We start from the raw sequence: 16,767 nt of genomic DNA, 5'->3' as shown, positions 1-16,767 counted from the left end.
GCTCATGTAGCTGCCTTCACATGAACTGCCCGTGTGCTCCATTGCCAAGTCCACTGGCAGGTTAGGGCCGACATGCCTGACCACAGCGGATATCCCATCTGCACCAAAGGGTATTCAAGGCCAGGTGGGATGGAGCCTTGGGCAGCCTGAGTTAGTGCCTGATTTAGAGGCTGCCAACCCTGTCCATGACAGGGGCTTGGAACGCAGTGATCTTTGAAGTCTCTTCCCATTGAGGACATTCTATGGTGCTATGATTCTATGAACTAGGGCTTGGGGAGATGAACTCTGATTCTGTTCCAGATCTGTCAGGGGCTACACAAGGGAAAAGCCAGAAGAACAGCACATCACCATCTCAAGGTGATGTCCCAAAGGCTCCCTCCTACCCACCTGTGACGCACTGCTTTCATGCTGTGCTTTCTGCATTTTTGAACCCATGTCCATGAGCTCTCTGTGGTCCACCACGTCTCACACGCCACCACTAAGGGACAATTTCTGTGCTCTTTTCAGAGCTTTTCTCTTCTTCAGCTCAAGCTGCATGTATGCAAAGGGAAAAAAAAAGTCCTGAATGAGATCATTTTTCTCTTCTCATCTCAGACATTCAGCCTGCTAGCCAGGGTTACTGGAATAAAGCAGGGAAGCTCTTTTTCCACAGCAAGCCATCTGGTTGACATAGACTCACACTGATGCTAATCTGTTGGTTTTTTCTTTTTTTTTTTTTTTTAATTTTTTTTCCTGAGGAACACTTCATCTGCAGCTGTAAATTCAGACCTGCTCCCTCTGTGTGCAGAGCATTCATTCTGCACACTTATTTATTACCGCATTATGCCCCATTCTAGGTGTCAGGAAATCATTGTTATCCTTGGTGCGTCTACGTTGTTCTAATGTCAGGGATGTACTTTCAAATGGAAATTAAGCAATTATGTTTCACATGGGGAAACCTGACAGATGCATAGATTTTTACACCACTGGCAATGTCGCTGTCACAAAAGCAGACATTGTTCTCGGCGGACTGTCAAAGAAATATAATGTATTTCAAGAGCAAAGGGGGGTGGGGAGGGGACTGGGGCGGGGCGCGGGGTAATTAACTGCATGATTCAAGTTCATAGATCATGGGGCTGTTTAACTTCAAGACACAGTAAGGACAGGACAATGGGTCTACTTAACTCATCCTTGAAAAGTAGCCTTTTAAAACAGAAATAGACGTTTTCAACTATCTTAACTTCTACCTAGGGTTAAACCAGGATGCTGCTGTATGAATCACAGAACCATTAAGGTTGGAAAAGACCACCAAGATCACCCAGTCCAACAGTCAGCCCATCACCACCATGCTTCACCATGCCCACTAACCATGTCCTTCAGCGCTTCATCTGCACAGTTCTTGGACACCTCCAGGAATGGTGACTCCACCACCTCCCCGGGCAGCCTGTGCCAGTGCCTCACCACTCTTACTGAGGAAAAATTTTTCTTAATACCCAACCTGAACCTCCACTGGTGCTACTTGAGGCCGCTCCCTCTTGTCCTATGCTGGCTATTCACACTGCTTTGTTTGCGGTTTTAGTGCTGTACAGCCACTTAAGTGTTGCATGGCTGGGAGAGCCATGCCACATCCCAGTTCATCCAACATCAGCTCTGCACTGGCCAGGCAGCATTCTCAGGATAGGTTCTGCACCCAGTGGTGACTTAGTTCCATAGGATATGACTTGAGTTTCTGCTCAGCCCACACTGTTGTCATGCAGCTCACGTGGCACAGCCCTCTCTCCTCCTCCTTGCCTTCCCCTGGTTATTTTTGGTTTGTTACAGGCTGTATTCAGCAGCCTTCTATATAATTATTCCCTGCCCTTGGCCATTAGCTTCATCCTGCTTCCCAGGGGCTGTTGACCAACAGCAGCCCACAGCCGGCAGGCAGTCAGCATGGACCAAGGAGCTGTGATTGTGCCAGTGGAAATCAACATGAATCTGGGACCCAAGGAATATGCTGGAGAATAAAGTCTTTTAAAAATGTTTCAATCAAATATTCAGTAAATACATGGCATTCAGTAAGGGCTGTACATCAAAAACAAAGCATCTAAATAAATCAATTTAAAGGCAATATCAAAAGGCACTTAACACTGCTTGCAGAGGATTTTTTTTACTTTTGTTTAATGGATATTTTAGATGGGCAAATCAGTCCTCAGTAAGCCACAGTTCCTATGGTTGAGTTTACCAGGGTCAGCTGGAGATCAAGACTCCTGTAAGCCAAGGACTGCACCAAACATAGCTGAAGAAATGGGTTTTGCCTCAAGGAGTTCACCTTAAAAATACAAGGCATCACTAAGCCACAGGCAGGAGGAAAATTCTATCTATCTTCTCTCTCCTCCATGAGGAAATAAAGGTGTGTCTCATCCCAGATCTCAGAGGGGTTTTGGACGAAGTCAAGAACCAAATCAAGATGACTCAGATGCCAGCTACACCTCTTCAACTCTTCCTGTTAGGAAGGTCAGGTTTACCAGTGGGAGAGGGGAACAAAAAATACAGATGTGGGTTCAGATTCAGCAGGATGGAGATGCCTGAGGCCTGAAGCTCCCAGAGGCATTTGTTGGCTCCTGGATACATCTGCTGTGTCCAGAGAGATGACCCTACTCCATCCCTGCAGCCCAAGGAACCTGGCTGGAAGCTGCAATCCATAGGTCTTGGGCAGGTAACCAGCACAGATGTATCTGGCTGCAGGACAGGAACCTGTCCGGCACTGTCTTCTCCAACTCCCTGCTCCCTTCTTCTGCTGACCCACCTGCCCTGGCCCCAGCTTCTGTTTTAATTCTTGCCCCGATCCCCCTCAGATCCTTTGTTCTTTAAGACCTTACTTATTTCATTCCCAGCCCCATGAAACCTGAAAGCAGTTCTTGAGGATGTTAAAGATTGCTGAAAGGACTGGTGCTGCTCTAACACCAGCCATGGATTCTTCAATGAGAAACAAGTATCACTGACCCACAGATTAAGTAGAGAAAAACAAGCCCAAGTCCAGAAGGGGCATTAGCACTAGGACTTCTGTCAAGTAAGGCTAGGCTGGAGGAAGACAACCCTTTCTAGCCCTCTATAAATACATATTTTACCACAATTTGGCAAAACACATAGAATTCTTCCTAGGCATATTCATAGCTGTTGCAATGTCTCACTGAGTGCTAAAGGCAAAAAAATAAGTTAGTGATATAACAGTGGGCCACAAGCAATCTATGCCCGTGGCAGTGCAGGCACCCAAGGAAGCTATGAAACTGAGAAAAATGCACGGTGTAGTCCCAGAGTACTATCGACAGACTGCCTGCACTGTGTGGTCAAAAGGCAGAATGTGATTTCTGTATATATAGAATTGAAGAATGCTGAATAGCAGCCCCAAGTCCTTTCTGCAAAGCTGCTCTCTGGCCAGGCAGCCCTCAACCTGCATCACTGCAGGGGATTCTTCCTTCCCAGGTGCAGGACTTGGCATTTGTCCTTGCTGAATTTCATAAGGCTCCTGTCACTCTGCTACCCCAGCTTGCCTCAGTTCCTCTGAATGACAGCCCTGAGTGTATTGACTGGTCTACCTACCTTGATGTCATCTGCAAACCTGACAAGAGCATACTCCTCCATCTCCTACAGGTCACTAATACAGCTGTTATACAGGACAGGTCCCAGGGCAGACCTGCAGTACCCCACATCATAGGCATCCCGGTCGGGCTTGACCAGTAGCCATGAGATTCCAAGCCAGACCATGCAACCAGGCTTTTACTCATCTGATTGTCCATCATCCAGACCATAATGCCACAGCCTGGGTACAAGAATACTACTAGAAACTATGTCAAAAGTGTCACTAAAATCAGTGCAAGTGATGCCTGATGCTCTTCTCTCAACCACAATCCCAAGCCTTTCCCCTTCACTCATGAGTACCTGGTACTGTTAGGATAACGGCTTGCTCTCTGTCAACCCATAAATATGTTAATACCTGCTGCATATTTAAACTCCAGGAGAGTTCTAAACTCCAGGACAGACTTTAGCTACACAACTCCCATTCTGTTCAGTAGGATTTGTGTGGTTAAATTTTGGCAGAGTTGAAAATGCTTCCATGTATCCAGAGCAGAACACATGGACACAAGGATGAAGACATCTGAGAATGCCATTGCTTTGTAGTTACTCTCCAAGTCCTCCAGGACAGATATTTCTCAGTGGTCTTCAAAGTCAAGCAGAACTTTTCATGCACTGTAAAAATAAATCGTCCTCTGTAAAGAACTGCTGAGTAGGGCCCTGGAAAACTCTGGTCCCAGTATCTCTGATCCTTACAAGTGCTACTGAGCAAACTCATTTCTGCGGTGGTTTTCTCTTAAAAAGGTCCAGTAACATTTTCTCCTTGTGATTGCATGCTACCTAGGGCTTTTCACATCCCATTTGTACAACTCAAGAAGAGCATTTACTGCTTAACTTCTGGACAAAAAGAGGGGATGGAAAAGTGCTGAACCCTGGTTGTCTTAGTTCTCCTGTGCTGTCCAAGCTCTGTCTCTCTCCCCTCTGCCCTTTCTACTTCTGCCCTTGAGCACATGCTCACAGACCTCGCAAGCTGCTGAGTTAACCTGCCATCGAGCATGTTACCCTGGAAGCAATCATCCCACTACAACCCTACAAATACATTTTTTGCTGGGCTTACAGTTCAGTACTCCAGGAAGGCCAGAAGTTTCAATCTGTGCTTACCGAAGGTAAAATTGTACTAAAGCAGCACAAAAGCTCTAGGGGCTTTTGCTTGTGGGAGCAATTGGCTGTACTAAATCCTCCACAAAGCTTCTATTCCTTAGGGCCCAGCCTAACAACTCTTAAGCTGGATCTAGAGGAAAACTTCCTTCTGTTGAGGTTTGGGAGCCCAGGTCAGGGCCTGGACACTCCATTGTCAGCCTCCCACAGTGTCATGAACCAAGTGGTAATCCCACACTGCTTTTCCTGAAATCAGAGCAAATTGGTGTCTCTGTGTAGCTCCATTCTCCAAGGAGGCATTCTTCCTTGTAGCAGGCATATGGGAATTCAGAAAAGTTCAGGTTGAGTTCAGGGGGTTCAATTTTAAATATATTTTTATTTAAATATAATCCTGTGAGCTAGTAACTGTCACAAATCACTGTGATGAGGCTGGGAGACATAATTCACAGTTTATAGATTGAAGGCTGAGGGACAGAGAGCTGAAGGGTATGGTTGGATATACTCTTTCAGCTGAGCCTTAACAGCTTAAGCATTTATGACCCCTTGGCTGCTGGTTGCTGCTTTAATTTGCACTGAAAGCCTGGATGTACCTCACCAATACCTCACAGCATCACAGCCAGAGGGGTGGGGGGCAGTTAGCAGCTGAGAAACAATAACTGGAAATTAAGAGGCTAAAATTCCTTAAAATCAGTCAGAAGCGTGTGTCTGGAAAAGGGTGTCTGGATAAACTTGCCTACCTTCATTGCTTGCACGCTAAGCAGACAGCTTAGTTCAATTTCCCAGTGCTTCCTTGTGTGTTGGTGGGAATGTTTCAGGCATTGGAGAGTGGACTTCAAAACGAGCACTAACAAATGTTGCCCTTACAATCACAGAAAAGTATATTGTGAGGCAGAGAGGAGGTAACAAACTAAGGCACCTCAGCCACTCCTCATATATCTTCCTCTCCAGAACTCTCACCATCTCTGTAGCCCTCCCTTGGATGCTCTCTAATGGTTTTATGTCCTTTTTGTACTGTGGTGTTCAAAACTGCACACAGTACTGGAGGTGAGTCTGCTCCAGTGCAGTGTAGAGTGGACAATCCCTTCCCTAGACCGGTTGGCAGTGCCGTGCTCAGTGCACCCCAGGATACGGCTGGCTTTCCTGGCTGCCTGGGCACAATATTTAGTAGAAAGCCAAAGAGATCTTCAGAGCCCGATCTATCTCATCCAGCCTGGAGGCTACATTCAATTCCTCAAATACAGGACTGAATCCCACTCTTGAAGGTACTACACAGACATTGAGGACAGCCACCTGCAAATGTTGCGTGCAAGCACACATAGTTGACCGGGCTCATCTTACAGCACATGAGAAAGAGCCATAGTTCCAGTGTATGATTCTTCTTGGAATACAGTCACCTTTTTAGGATGCTCTCTATTAATAATGGAGAAACTGCGTAGAGATTTAACTTGCAGGTGTTTAAAATAAAGTGAAATGAGTCCTTAGTGGCTTACTTCATAGAATAGAATCAGAGTGATTTGGGTAGGAATAGACCTTTAAGATCATCTAGTTCTAACCCCGTGCTCCAGGCAGGGACACCTCCCTCTGGACTAGGTTGCCCAAAGCCCCATCCAGCCTGGCCTTGAATGTCTCCAGGGAGGGAACATCCACGGTCTCTCTGGGCAACCTGTTCCAGTGTCTCACCACTCTCACAGTAAAGGACTTCTTTGTAATGTCTAGTCTAAATCTACCCTCTTCCATTTTAAAACCATTTCCCCTCATCTTGTCACTACATGCCCTTCTAACAAGTCCTTCCCCAGCTTTCCTGTAGGCTCCCCCTCAGCAGGCCCCTTATCACTATCTTATCACAAGCTACCAATCTCAGTACCTTCTGCTTAGCTTCTCTGATGTTGGACTGGCTAAGAATAGAAAGATTATCAGCTATTACTAAATCAAATGTGACAGTTTCTGAAGAATGCCTAGTAAGGTCAACTGCAAAGGGACTTCAAGAGTGAGACTCATGGAAGTGTTTGGTGGTTCCATTCACACCAGGACCAGCTACACATTTTCTGCAGGGTTGGGGAAACGTTAGATTTTGGCTGTCTTCATAAATGTGGGTGCCTGTTCAGAATCAGTTTGCTTGGTTGGCTTGAAATTAAAGAAGCATGAGGCTGTACCAAGTTAGTATCTTCAGAAAAAGAACCAAGCCCCCACAGAGAAAAAGCAAAGGCTGAACACAATGAATGCTCATTCAATGAACATACACCAGAACAAGAAGCTGGATTTTAATGCATAGCTTTTCAATTTTCAATCAGCTTTCCTTTTTAAAAAATTGTTGAACCTCACAGAGGCATGGTTTTAGCTGTGATAACATTGCTTGCTTTGCAACCAAATGCATTTTAAAAGGGAGCTTTGGAAAAAGTACGACCATTTGTGATGTGGCAGACCCCAAAAGATTCAAGAGTTGGGCACAGAGGTACTGGAGAGCTAAGTTTAGACACCTGAGCTATGACAATTCTCGTCTTTGCATTACATTGCAAATTGTCTTTATTAAGTTTAGCAGTGCAAATGCCATTTCACATTTAAATAGAAGCTGCCTTATGAGCTTTGTCCTTAGCACTGGTCATTCTGTTTCAACAGAAAACTGCTGGCAAGTGATGGGTTTGAAATGGTATAAACCTTAAGGCTTTTCATGCTTGGTCCTCATTAATACCAATAAACCAATCTAATTGCCAAGAAAAAAAAACACAAAACAAACAATGCACAAAAAACCCCTCTACATTTGCTTTGTCCCTTGTTCTCTGGATTTTGCAAAAGAAATGGCAGTAAGTTTACTAACAGCCCTGCAGCCTCATGTCAATACTTGGTGAAACCAGAATAACGTTTTGACTGAGGAACTGCTTTTCCTTTGATTCTGATTGAATATCTTCTATGAAACAAAAACACCACCACAAAAAAAGAAAAAGACACAAAAAAACCAACCCAAACCAAAAACGATCAGAGAAAAAAAACAAATAATAACTAAAAACAACAAAACCAACAGGAAAAAAACACACAACCCCCACCCCCCAAAAAAGCACTCGTGAAAATCAAAATGGCCAAAGTGCTTCAGCCAACAACTACATGTACACGCAGATGGGTTTTCACTAGACTATGTGTACAGTAAAGTCCTCAAGGATTAATGTAACTGCATCATTGAATCTGTCTTACCTAATTTTTAGATTTGTATCTATTTCGGGATTCATTTTTTTCCTTCTGCTCAGTCTGAGAAATACTGACTAGCTTGCAGAGGCCAGGGGAATTTGGACTCTGGTGGAACTGCATTTCTCTTCGTATTTCTCTGTGAAATCAATGAATAATCAACAAATTATTCCAAAATGATTTATTTCTTTTTTTTTTTTTTTTTTTGCACATGAATTAAAAGTAAAATCTGAATTAAAAAATTTAACAACAGTTTTCTGAAATATATAGTCTTATTTTTACATCAAGTACTTTTTGAATACAAGTTAGAAAAATAGAAATTTCATCTTGGACCCATATAATATTCATGCATAGAAAACTAAAATACATTTTTTTTTTCCTTGAAAAGGGACAGTGAACATTTCTGAACTAGACAGATGTGAAGGTAACAAAGAATTCAGTGCAAACTTCTCAAATCAGCATTCGATTACATTTCCTTTCATACCTGATTTCTAAACAGCTCACAGTTCAATTGTTTCCTACTTTGAAACAAAAATAACCATAAACACAAAGGAAAACAGAATACACCGATACCTCTTCATCTTTTAGATTTCAGGAATGTCCTAATAAACTCTTCTGGATGTTCTTGTTTGACTTGAAGATTTCGTGGAAGCAAAGCATCTCTTGATTTCTGATCTAGAATGCCTCAAACACGTTCAAGATTTACAGAACATTTTGGTCACTTGCTGTAGGTATTACAGTAAATTGGGTTCATGGTTAAAATGTATAGAAATAAACATTCATGATGCTTAAAATCCTGTCCCTCGTTACTTTAAAAGTTCTATAACAAAAAATTAGATACCAAAGGCAATTTGATAAAGTTATTTAAGTTAAAAACGTCAGTCTGCATCTGGCGTATCATTAAGGATCTCATTTGCATCCATTTCCTCCATGTTTTATGTGAACTCCGGTTGACATTTTGGTTGAAGTTCACCCCATGGAAAATATCTTTCATACATTCAGAACAATAATATTAATATAATGAGATCTCTCCTATTTTTTGTTTTTACCTAAAGGACTATATAGGTTTCAGCTTTGTTCTCAACATTAAAAAATGTGCATGTTGATTTAATCATGTTTAGCTTTCATTCCCCCAGGACGAATAAAATAAAACTACAACTTCTCCATTAGCTCTTCTGAACACACCCCCTAGCTCAAGCCTTAGCACCTCAAGAATCAGCCTGCTCACACAGGCAGAGCTAGGTAACCTCTTCTGCACACCAGAACGGGGTTGGACAAAATCATTCAGATTAAATTCAGTGAAAGAAAAAGAATTTAAGAAAAAGAATTTAAGGAAAAAAATTGAAATGTCCTTAAAATATAAACAGTTAATATGTTTCATTTTTTTGATGATTTCCAATCTAAACAAATGGACTTTTAGTCCAAAAGAGCATTTTGCTGAATGTGGCTAGAATTTGAAACATAAATGTGAAAATTGCATAAAGCATTTTGCTACACAACTTCTAAATCTTTAAAATATGGCCAGTAAAATCATTTGCTGTTAAAAACAACCAGAAAACAGAAAATTCATACAAAATCAAGTAATTATATAGGACTTGCTCAAGGATGCTGTTGGTCTGATCTTGCAAAATACATAGGCAGGTGCTTAATTTTAAGCATGTGAGTCACCGTGCCAAGAGAGGTTTTATGGCAAACACTAATGCACAAATATTAGTTAGACCAGCTCTTCCACTTCAAGATAAGCATAGACATAAGTGCTTTGCTGGATATGGATCAGGATGCTCAGCACCTAACAGGACTTTAGGCGCTAGTCCAACAAAGCACTTATCCACACGAACAACACTGCTGACTTTAAGATCACTGCTCATGTGCTTAACATTAGGCATGCTTGTAAGTGCTTTCCTGGAAGGACCCGATAGACCAATAGTGGATAAGCTATAAAATCTGAAGCACTGTATGTTTAACACACCGCATATTTAACAATGTTAATCTGCTGAGATTTGCTTTTTCTTGGAACAGGGCACGTCTAACTTTAAGCATTTATTTTCAGAAAGTGCGTTAAAAAAGCCTTTAAAAGCTGCTTTGAGATTATGGCAAGTTAAAATAATATAGGCAAGTCTCCTTACGCTCCTTTCATTTCTTCTTTCGATGTTTTTGTGCAGGCATCTAAAAAGAAAAGAAAAAAAAAACCCTAGGCATAAGCATTAATCTATTCAAATAAGCATCCATGCATTTACTTTCTCTCTAAAAGCCATGAAGTCAGATGCAATTAACACCTGAAAGAATCACTAACTCTTCTAAATTTCAGATCCCAATATAAATTCTACCAACTGTGCCATAATTTTCACTGAAAAAAAATCAAATCAATTGTCACTTCTACAAATAGAACCGATTTTATTACTTCAGACTGAAAATGATGTGCAAGTCCAACCCTGATATATCCCCAAGTCAGTGCTTTATTTCCATATGAAGTTTTCCATGCCCACTGATGTCAGTCTGTTTGCAATGTGAAGTCTTAAAAGAGCGGGACTACAAGAGCAGCTTAATCCCAAACCAGCTACAATAAAAGCATCGCAACTCATCAGGTATTTACACGAATGTGTAGAAACAGCATGCTAATTCTGAGAGAAATAAAGTAAGACCACATTTCTGAATGGTGCTCGAACTAAGGTAACCAAGCAAGAAATAGCAAAGCAGCACTTCATAATGACCTAGTGCTACTGCTGGCCAGTCATAGTAACTATATTTAAATCCTCATTGTGGTAGAAAATATTGTTTTATGTATTTGGCACCACGTGTTCTTCATAACTTCTTATAGCTACATGTTAAGGAAGTTTCAAAGTTACTAAATGTATTTCATTCTTTCCTAGCAGGAAAAGAGTTTTGTTTTCATGTGAAAGCTGTAATGGCTCTTGGAAATGGCTTGTGTTCTTCTGTCATGCACAAATTTCTGCTCAAAGAGAACGTAACTAATCAAACTACAGTTGTAAGTTACAGTATAGCAGTCAGCTGAAGTTGAGATGTGACAAACTAAAGCACAGTACATGCATGTACAGAAGAACTCTAGACTACTTCTTACGTGCAGAGATTGATGTGAAAGCCATGTCTAGAGAAAGAAAAAAAGAAAAGCCCAGATCAGAAGTCCACAAAAGCCTTCCGTCTGTATCAGGGCTGCCCTTCTGCCCTAAAGTCTGACAGAGAAATAGGGTTTTTTTTTTCTTAGAAGAAATGTTCTCAAATTGTTCAGTCAATGAACAGTTTGATGCATTTCCAAGACTATTTTAAAAAGTATTGAAAGTAGCAGATTTATACATCCAGAAGAAGAAATACTATCATCTTTCTGTCCCATTTCACAGCTTGTTTCTTCTTGTAAATCTCTCCCATTCATGTTTTTCCACTGAAATGCACATCCCATGCTTGCTTCCTTTCTCAAAAATTTCCAGTGCTTTGAATTGGCTTTCTCTTAAGAGATGCAGTTTCTTCCCTCTCATTTTCCAAAACATTCCCTAAGGTGTTGCTTACTGCACAAAGCTTCACCATTAACATGGCAATAGGCATCCATTTGTTCTTTTCTCATTACACTATCCTGCACTTTGACTAGCTTTCTTCAAAAGGCTTCGTCACTGGTGTATCCCTTTTTTCTACTGATACCAATTTGGAAAGCATCTTTTATTCTCAACAAAAACTGTTGGGCTAAGTTGAATGCTTTTCAAAACCCAACCCTTCTAAGTTCACAACTGCAGTTGCTCATTCTGGGCTCACCAAGTGCTTGTTCTTAGAATCATGGAATCGCTAAGGTTGGAAAAGACCCACAGGATCATCCAGTCCAACCATTCGCCCTTCACCAATGGCTCTCGCTAAACCATGTCCCTCAACACAACATCCGAACGCTCTTTGATCACCACCAGGCTCGGTGACTCCACCACCTCTCTGGGCAGCCCATTCCAGTGCCTGACCACCCTTTCAGAGAAGTAGTATTTCCTAACGTCCAGCCTGAACCTTCCCTGGCGCAGATTGAAGCCATTCCCTCTAGTCCTATCACTAGTCACACGAGAGAAGAGGCCGACCCCCAGCTCACTACAACCTCCCTTCAGGTAGCTATAGAGAGCAATAAGGTCTCCCCTGAGCCTCCTCTTCTCTAGACTGAACAATCCCAGCTCCTTCAGCCGCTCCTCATAAGGCCTGTGCTCCAGACCCCTCACCAGCTTTGTTGCCCTCCTCTGGACACGCTCCAGGGCCTCGATGTCTTTCTTACAGTGAGGGGCCCAAAACTGGACACAGTACTCGAGGTGCGGCCTCACCAGTGCTGAGTACAGGGGAATCTTTTCAATTCATAGTAAGAAAACCCTCTGGATAAACAAATACATCTGCTACAGGGTTTGTTTTCACTTCTAGTCCAGACAAGTATGGTAGGAAAAAAAAGGCCAAGGTGGCAATTCCCAAAGTAGTGCACATCAAAAATTATCACAATGACACTTGAGTCTGCATCTGAATCACACATCACTGTGTGGATATACTGAGAAATACTACAAACTGTCTTCCAGAAGTAAGGAAGACATAGTAATGATTCGTCAGAATGTCTGAAAAGCATTTATTTATTCTAAGGAATGTCATTCTGGGTCCATTTTGGACTAACTGGGAGAAATAACTCTACGCTTATTCCTTGTTCAGTCCAGCTTCATTAAGAAGGCTCATTGGTGAAATAAATATCTTTGCAATCAGAGATAATTCCATATATTTGCCTACTTACAAGCACAACTTTGAAAAAACACTGTTTTGAAAGGCACACAGATGCCAGCAAACTGCAACTACAAAACAGCATACAACGCACAGCAAAGTTTTACATTCACTTCTGCTTGGAAAAGAACATCACAGAGCTCTTTAACCTAACAGACACCACTGTAGCACAAGGGCTGTAAAAGGCAAGTAGGTCCAAAGTGGGAAAATGGCAGTTACTAAAAATGAAGAAACTCACAATTTCTCTAAAAATCCCTATTATCAAGGGATTCAAGTAGATTCTTTACTGAGCTGAAGTAGCAAAGAAGGATGTTAAGATTGTCTGTCTCTCTAAAGCATTGTAGCACAACCACAGTAATGGTGCAGCCCATGAAATGCCAGAGGAAACTAAGCCTTAGTGCTCTGCAGGACTGGCTACATCTATACAAACGATCCCAGTGCCTTCATCATTTTTTCATTCTGTGAATTGCAACGGCTGCAACATACAGGTAGCTATATCCCTCTGTGTCATACAGGAATACTTTGTAACGAGGAAAGAATACATACAAGAGTGAGTTGTATGTTCAAATAGTAGTCCAACTTTGTGCACGTCTTTGTAAACCTAAATCTTATCTAACATTTTTAATTTTACATCCAACACCACACAGGCTTTTTCAAATGCACACTTCTGTCTTTAAGTAAATCTTTCCCTAATTACTTTCGTAAGGACCTATACACCTTGGAACTAAACATAAAATATTTCTATATTACTATGTGTTAAGAGATTTATCATTTAAGCCCACGGCAATGTTGTAATTCTTTAAGGATTACAATTCATACACAGAAAAATACCAAAAGCCCACAAGAAATGCCTTGAAGCCTAACCCAACCCTTGAAACATACAGAAAACACAATAAACACAAACTGTTATGTAAAGCACTTTATTGCATTACATGGATGTTGAAATTCATCACAATTGTTTCCAGCATATTCAAAACCAAAATCCCAATATATCTTTTCCTTGACAAACTGGCACTAAATGGTGATGCTTACTTCAGCACTTAGATTCTCATCAACATAGAAATCTGATTATGCCACCTCATTTGGGTGTTAATACTGAGTAAAAACCTCCAAAGCGTTTCAAAAAATAATGTAAAAAAATAATGAACAAAAATCCTCTCCTTTAACACTTGTCACAGGAAAGGGCATGTCTTCAGGCCTCGATGGAGTGCAATGAAAAAACTCTGTGGTGATTCTGACTGAGGTTGCCCTAGAGGATGAATTAATATGGCTGCACTGTATGGTACATGCTAATTCCAGGCTGGAATTTCTCCATGGTACTGAGACAACAGCAGTCCCACAGATACCTTCATCACACTCCAACACAGACACAGACATGTCTCAAATACACTAGTAACAAAACAAAACAAAACAACCCCAAAAAGATAGCTTAATGTAAAAGTAACCACTATATAAAACTTTTTCAAGAACAAGTGTTCATTTTGATGCTTTAGGTTTGGAGCTAAAAAAAGAAGAAATGGATTTCATTCCACTCTTATCAACTTTGGCCAGAGCCTTCTGTGCTGCAGACATCTTGCTGTTTGTCTGTGAGTGAAATGAGGAACAGAACAAGTTAAAAGGCATGCCCATAGGAGGGGAGTATAAGGTACAAACTCCTAAATATACAAGTCAAGTAAGAAGTTGAATTACGTTTTTACTAAGATAATGTTATGCAGGCTTTAAATTGTAGGGAGAAAAAAAACCTTACAAAACAAATTTGAGATTATTCAATCAGAAAAATACTTGTCATAAATTGCTTAACCTCAGACAAAGACAGAGAATCAATTACAAGGAAAAGGAGGTGAAACATCTTTCCTCTCTGCAGAATGAGATATCCCAACTCAAACGTTTACTTTTGGATAATCCCTGAGTGTACATTAAGAGGAATAATGCATGCAATATAACAGACGCATACTGTACCCTCCGACTCAATCTCATGATTATGCTGTCAGCAGGCTGAATTACAGCCTTGCATTACTGATGATGAATAATTCACACTGATTTATTATCAAATTCTTCATGTGCAGTGAAATAAAGAGAAAAGAAACGGAGGAACTGAGAGTGAAGAAGGTAACCAACATTTGCAAAGCACTTTGAGGCCACTGGGACAACTTCCCAGACTTTACACCTAAAACACATTTCATGAAGCTTTTTGATATTTTTCAGACTGCAGGACTTCATCATTACACTGCTTGGGATCAGCTAGAAGGTTATGGACAAGACGGAGATGTGTAACTACAGTATGATTGTGTTACTATACAATCATAAACAATGCTTAAAAAAAGAAAAAGAATACTATACTATATGGAATTCAAGAGCTATCTTTCTTTCCCAGAATCTCTTATAAATGTGCTTCATTATCATATCAAACATTAAAAGGAATTCTCTCTCCTCAGTCTACCTTTACACTCAGTTCAAAACCAGTGGGGTACATAACAGAGAAAGGGGAAAACATATAGATTTTACACCAGTTGTCATCTCCACTTAGGGGTCAATCTTCTCACTTCAAAACTAGTGTGTGCCCCAAATATGAAACAATTTGAGAAACTGAGAAAGGGTTTTATCTGTCACTAGCTGTTTTTCTATGCAGAAGGATGAAAAGTAGTCAGCCTTAGGGCCTCAAGGTCACAAGACCAGTACAGAAAGACTTTTTAGCTCCCAGTGGACCACAGAAGGATTCATTTTCTTTCAATACTACAAGAAACAACCCAGTGCAAGCCTCACAAGCTTGGCAAACACAGACAATCTATTTTTCACATCTATGTTGCTCTCCTAGGAATAGTATAGTGGCAAGCAACACTGGACTCAGATTTGAATTGGCCCCCAAACTTCTGTTGGAGCTGGCAGACAGCAAGCTCAGTGTTGATTTAACTGTGCTAAATTGACATAAATAAGTGCACAAGCAATATTTCTACGTTAAAATACAGCCTGTCTTCACAACCCTTGGTGCATGCTGCCACCTTTGCCTCTTTTTCAAATAACCAATATAACAGTTGCAATCACTATGCCATAAGATTTATCATGTACTGATCTCAAAGAGCTTTGCAAACATCAGCTGAGCATCTAAACACATGTCAAAGTCTGAGAGTTTCACTGGAATGTTCACTGATAAAATACAGTCAAACAATAACAGTAGAAGAGTTCAGAATGGAATATGAAGACCTAAGTCAAATTACACCTGAAAGTTGATGATGATACAGCTGCAGACATCTGCCATTAGGCTTTTCCCCCCCCCCTTTTTTTTTCTTTTAATGTGTTTTGGAGTAGAGAAAAAGGGACTTTGTGCTAATACTGAGTTTTAAGCTATGCTTTAACAAAACACGCATGAATGTAAGGCTTACTTACCTTTTTGTTTTTCAGGTTACTGCTGTTAAACTTAGTATAGTCTTCCTCTACTTCCACAGGGACATCTGATAACTTCCTTTTCTGAAATGTTAGAGTGATGAAGTTGCCCTGTCAACCACTTTTATGATGTACACACATGCAAGTTACAAAGCTCTAGCTTTGTAACGTAACCATAGCACCAAAACAGGATTGGCAATGAACTGAGGAATTTGCAGTAAAAGTCGAAGATTTCTTTTTGTAATTGTCTTCTCCATATACAGTCTCTACTGTATTCAGAAGAGATCATTCAATATCATAAGAATTGCTATTCCTTCCCAGCCTCTGACTTACAGAATTTCTTCCCATTCCTGACTTACAGAAACAACTTTAATCCAGTTTCTAATTTCCATGATTGTATCTGTGGTGTCAGAGTCTAAATATTTAGAGAGCCTTTATGGAGCAGCTGTTGGAAGCCAGTGTCTAACAGCCAGCAAACCCAGACTCCGGTCTTGTCAATCTCACAGAATTGTGAAGGACCAGCTACTCCAGCCAGTATTATTGCCATCTGCCAGCACAGGTGGATCACCATCTAGTCTGTTATCTGTTTGTGCACAACCTCTAGAATTAATTAGTTCTTACAGTTTGGCAAAAAATGGAACACTGACATAGTTCTGCTACCTATTTCATCACTTGAATCCAGCAGTATAGTGAGAAGTTTGACTCTGCATGCGTTGGGTGCCTTCTAGCTTCAGAAATAATAGGACTTAAGGGTTCTCAGAACTTCACATGATCAGGCTG

The 16,767-nt window shown here is 41.0% G+C and overlaps 1 protein-coding gene across 10 annotated transcripts in view; it reads right to left on the bottom strand.

The window, feature by feature from the left end:
• Positions 1 to 16,767, bottom strand: part of RNASEH2B (ribonuclease H2 subunit B) — a 55,904-nt gene that overhangs the window by 4,063 nt on the left and 35,074 nt on the right. For 5 of the 10 annotated variants that reach the window (XM_046941737.1, XM_046941721.1, XM_015275698.4 and 2 more), the window contains 2 exons: positions 15,991 to 16,071; positions 13,511 to 14,190 (listed from right to left, as the gene is read on the bottom strand). In XM_046941737.1, coding sequence (XP_046797693.1) covers positions 14,083 to 14,190; positions 15,991 to 16,071 — 189 coding nt within the window. In that variant the 3' untranslated portion in view covers positions 13,511 to 14,082. Of the gene's footprint in view, positions 1 to 9; positions 532 to 7,878; positions 8,009 to 8,035; positions 10,036 to 13,510; positions 14,191 to 15,990; positions 16,072 to 16,767 lie in introns of those variants that run through there. The other 5 variants (NM_001030826.2, XM_015275704.4, XM_046941751.1 and 2 more) reach the window with 3 other exon arrangements.

The sequence above is a fragment of the Gallus gallus genome, chromosome 1 (genome assembly GCF_016699485.2).
Source record: "Gallus gallus isolate bGalGal1 chromosome 1, bGalGal1.mat.broiler.GRCg7b, whole genome shotgun sequence".
NCBI classification, from domain to species: domain Eukaryota; kingdom Metazoa; phylum Chordata; class Aves; order Galliformes; family Phasianidae; genus Gallus; species Gallus gallus.
Note: the sequence above shows the minus strand (reverse complement) of the source record. Positions and strands in the feature narration are given on the sequence as shown.